Below are 4,792 nucleotides of genomic sequence, written 5' to 3'. Positions count from 1 at the left end.
TGAACACAAGAAACACAATTTGAGAGACATCAACAGAAGGTAACTGAGTTCTGAGTTGTTGGCACGAACAATTGGTGTGCTGCGATAATAAATGAAGATGACCAGAACAACCAGACAAGTTAATGTTCCAAGAATAGAGGTGGTTGTCAGACAGATACCCAGAGGCTCATGGTAGGACAGGAATTCAGTTCTCTTTGGAACACAGTGGTCACGCTGGGGACTGGACCAGAAATCCTCTGGACAACTAGTACACTCCTTAGAGTCTTTTGAGAAAGAAAGAAAGAAAGAAAGAAAATATTTGATATAGTAACATCTCTGTTAAGTCTTATCTTGAAAATCTTCACACTTACCAGTTGAATTGCTGAACTTTCCCTCTGAACAAGGAACACAGTCGAAACAACACTCAGGTTCCCCTTTCTTGTGGGCCATACGAGTTCCTGGAGGGCAACTCTCACTGCACACTGACCTGGGGGGCTGTGCGATGATAAATATATTTCTGTTTTATCTTACATGTACAAGAGTACAGAGTAGGAGACTATTCCATAATATGAATACTAACCTGTTTGAATACAAAGTTCCAGAAGATTTTGTTTTCGTCAAGAATAAGTTCTTCATCATTTTGGGCTGACCTCTTAACCTCACCCACATTGTGAACTTTAGAACTTCCATCAGGAAGCCAGACCCAGTTCATGATGTCATAGATTGGTAAAGCATCACCGTTTTCATCAAATGACACTTGATCACCAAATGATGTTGTGAAGTTGACTTTTTCCAAGTAAAACATAAGCTACAAAAAGATGACAGAAAATGTGAACAAAAAAATAAAACAATGTATGGAGGACTGGAAGTGCCAAAATAATAATTAAATAATGACTGTTAAGTTCCTGGGACCATGTCTATCGGAACACCCTTCTTTTCATAGTTCTTGGACATCCCCCAAGGGGAGAGGTTAACAGTACCTCTTCAATTGGGAGGGTTATATCCCACACGAATGTTCCTGAGTTTCATGTTCCAGATATCCTTGGCCCCTCCCTTAACAAGGACTTCCACGGGACCCCTGCGAGATGCCTAAGTTGTCATTGGGGAATGGAGGTACTCTGAAGTCCCTCGGTCTATGTTTAAAGTTTGGTCTGGTTTGGTGACATTTGTGTGTATGTGTGTGAATGAGGTCATGCTGATGAGCGCAAGACATCGCCAGTCTTTTTATTAATATTATTTCAATTTTGTGTCACTCTTCTTACAAGCAGGTTGTGCCGGTGTTGTTGGCTTCTCTAAAATTGGCATTTTAATTAATTAATGACACATTTAATAACATGTTTATGTAACAAATTCCAATTAATTAATTTATTAAATAATGTCATATTCAATTAATTATATAATTGTGTATTTATTGTATTCATTTTGGCACTGCCAGTCCTCCAATAACAACACATGCCACTCACTTTAATTTACTTAAATGTTTACTTGCAGGACTTTATCACTTCTACTCTCATCTTAAAAGCAGTAAAATGAGAAAAAAGTAAAAATTTTAATGAAGAGAAAACTTCCAACACACCTGCCATGGTTCCAGTCCTTGTAATTGAGCACAGGTGTCTCCACTGAAAGGTCCTCTCCCTGGCTCACACTGCAGCATGTCATCAAGAGCATGTGCCAGAGCATACACAGCCTTATACACATTATACTCTGGTCTGAGATTTGAAGTATCAAAAAAGTCTTCCTCCAAAACAGTCTCAATAACTTCCTGTCCAGTGCACAATCGTCCTCCAGTTTCAAGCCAACCTGTTGGAGGTGGAGCAAATCTACACTTAAAGATGTGTTCCCAGAACTGATTCACCTGGAATAAAATAAATATATTATACATTTTATACTACATGTTAACAAGTTACAAATTGAGTAAAACTGGAAAAATTCTCACCATGTTATTCTCAAAAATGCTGTTGTGTTGAGGGACAGGACGTATTTTCAGCAGAAAATTTCTCAGTCCTGAGATTTCTCCTCGACGGATAGCAATGCCCAGAGTTCCCCCAAGGTATGGCATGAAGTCTGAAGTCTGTAGCTCAGCATTTGCAGTCCAGGATTCACTGGCAATCCACTGAAGGCCTGTCATGTTCTGCCTGACAATCTGTATATTGAATTAAAACAAAAATATTATTTAAATTGTTTTAAAGCACTAATGTTTAGTACTGTTGAATTTTTGATTGTGTGCAAACATGTACATTTTACATATTATATACATTTGTCATTCTTGATTTTCTGTTTGTTTTAATTTTCAGATATAATGTTAATCTATGAACTGGCATCATCAATCCTGATTATCATGAACTTATTTTTCTGTTGCATGTCGTCAAAACTCACCTCAGCTATTAGGTTGAGCATATGACTCCTATGTGCAAAAACAATGACAACACGAGCAGTAGATTTTCTCATCACATTAACTATTCTCTTCAGTTCAGCTCGGTTGTCCCCCCAAGGCAAAACTTCAATGTAAGCCAGACAACCTCCTGCAATTGGACCCAAGTCAGAGAGAAAGGCTCGAGCAGCATGGACTCCATAGTCATCATCACTGATGAGCAGACCTGCCCATGTCCAACCAAAGTGTTTTAGAATCTGAATTATAGCACGGACCTACGTGGACACAGAGAAGAGGATTCAGTTCAAAAGCTGTAATAATTACTAACTAAAAATCCTGCTTAGTTAATGAAACTTAGATGATATTAAGCAGCACTCTTTAAATGATTTTACCTGAAATGAATCACTTGGAATCGTCCTAAAAAATGACGGAAACTGTTCTCGGTCGCTCAGACAGGAACATGTGGCAAAATAACTGACCTGAAGAAAAACAGATGAACAATATGTTTTTATATGCAAATTATTTCATTCTTGAAGTCATTTCCTCCACAACGTATTTAAAATGTAATGAGTAATTCACTTACCAGAGGCACTCTGTACAAACCTAGAGCTCTGGAGATGGCAATAGAAGATGTAGAGAAGGTATCACCAACAATCCCTAGAACTGGAAGACCTACACAGGTCTCCTCTAATGCCATCTCTCCTGCTTGACCACTGATTAAGGACATTGCTGCACGAATTCCAAATGCCAGTTCAATACAGGTATCATACAGACTGTATCCCAGAGTAACATTAGAGAGCAGGTTGGGGTTTCTGTTAATCTCATCAATAGCAAAGGCCATGGTCTGAGCCTGTCTGAATCCTAATGGATCAAAGCTAACAAAAAAGAACAATAATGATAATAAAGTTTACATGAATATGAAAACAAAATATATGTCCACCCATACAGCTTTTAAAACACCACAACACAAATAAGACACTTTACTAGCACTCACATTTCTTAACCCACACACTCACCCATGGCAGACAGACTCCTGTGGCTCTGAGGTAAAAGATAGTTCAGGAACAGTAGAAAATATATTGACTGAAAACAATCCTCCTAGAATTACATCTCCTGTCTGGTGAATCCGATTCAGGTTAAATTGTCCTTGTAACTGACAGGTGAATGAATACAAAGAGGGAAATCTAACTGTGAAAACACAGACATAGATCAATAAAAAACTCATCTCTTGAAATGATACCATGGCTTTTCTTCCACCTCTTCCCTCCACCAACTGAAGGTGTATCGCTGTGTTACTCTATTTAGTTGATCAACATGTTGTCATATTGAGGCTATACCACCCATTTGGGAGAGAGGAATGAATGAATGAATTGAATACATCTCTTCTGAGACATGGATAACAAGGGGAGAGCAAAATGAAAACAAATTATTGATAAAAGAAATAACAAAAACATATTCAAAATAATGTAATGTGTATTTACTGTTTGTATATGTAGACTCACTGTAGAGACTTCTCTGTGCACCATGGGAGTACTCAGGCCATGGCTAAAATAGGAATATTCTACGTATGTACCTCTGTACTTGTTCTTATCGAGGCCTCTTTGATCTCTCAAATGAGAATTGTTTCTGTTAGCACCCTCTTAGCACCCATGTTGCAGAATTCTGTATACACTGTATATGCTTCCTGACTGATCTGAAAGATCTAGTGTGAATCACTTTGGTTTAATCCATTTATTGATTTATTTAATTAAACTTTCTCTGCTTGGTCGTAAGCCGTACTCAAAATTAAAGTGTGAGCCAAAAAATTGAAGTTAAGGACTCATATTGAAAGCATGTTCAGTTTACAAACACTGCGAAATGATAGCGTTTTTAATGATACCTGTTTTGTATTTTTGCAACAATTCTTACTTTTAATGACCATATTAAAAATAATCTTTCCAATCCAGATTTTCTGTCTGCAAGTCAAAATGCACATCTTTGTGTTAAAACCTTACTGTGTTATGGTATACAATATAGTTTACAGGTTAGTTTTGCTTCTGTATTCAGTAAAATCAATTTAATCTCTGTGCTTAATAGTGTAAATGAAAACTAGGCAGTTGGGGCAGTGAGAAATATAGTTGTATGTAGTTTCCATGTGTGCGTTTTTGTGTGAAGAAAAATAAACAAGCCTACTGCTTCCAGGTGAAGACTTTGTGTGATTAGTATTAGTATTGTGTATTCATTGTATCATAAAGAGAGACCAGCAGATAATAGTGAACCGGCCTGCTGGACAGATAGATAAATACAACTCTTATTTATTAATCCATTAGGATTTTCCGAGCTCTGTCATCCAAGAGGGACTTGGAGTAGAACCACTGCTCCTGAGCATAGAAGCCAGCTGAGTTGGTTCGAGCACCTGGTCAGAAAGCTAACAGGTCACCTACCAAGGGAGGTGGTGAGGCA

General features: G+C 37.8%; 1 protein-coding gene across 1 annotated transcript in view; it reads right to left on the bottom strand.

The window, feature by feature from the left end:
* Positions 1-4,792, bottom strand: part of LOC103378208 (extracellular calcium-sensing receptor-like) — a 10,348-nt gene that overhangs the window by 668 nt on the left and 4,888 nt on the right. The window contains 9 exon segments of the mRNA XM_025055243.1: positions 1-263; positions 351-474; positions 560-787; positions 1,556-1,825; positions 1,901-2,122; positions 2,356-2,625; positions 2,743-2,829; positions 2,934-3,225; positions 3,367-3,647. The exon segment at positions 1-263 is cut by the window's left edge and continues 668 nt beyond it. Of these exon segments, the coding sequence (XP_024911011.1) occupies positions 1-263; positions 351-474; positions 560-787; positions 1,556-1,825; positions 1,901-2,122; positions 2,356-2,625; positions 2,743-2,829; positions 2,934-3,225; positions 3,367-3,647 (2,037 nt within the window).

This window comes from Cynoglossus semilaevis, chromosome 4 (assembly GCF_000523025.1).
Source record: "Cynoglossus semilaevis isolate Cse_v1.0 chromosome 4, Cse_v1.0, whole genome shotgun sequence".
NCBI classification, from domain to species: Eukaryota; Metazoa; Chordata; class Actinopteri; order Pleuronectiformes; family Cynoglossidae; genus Cynoglossus; species Cynoglossus semilaevis.
Note: the sequence above shows the minus strand (reverse complement) of the source record. Positions and strands in the feature narration are given on the sequence as shown.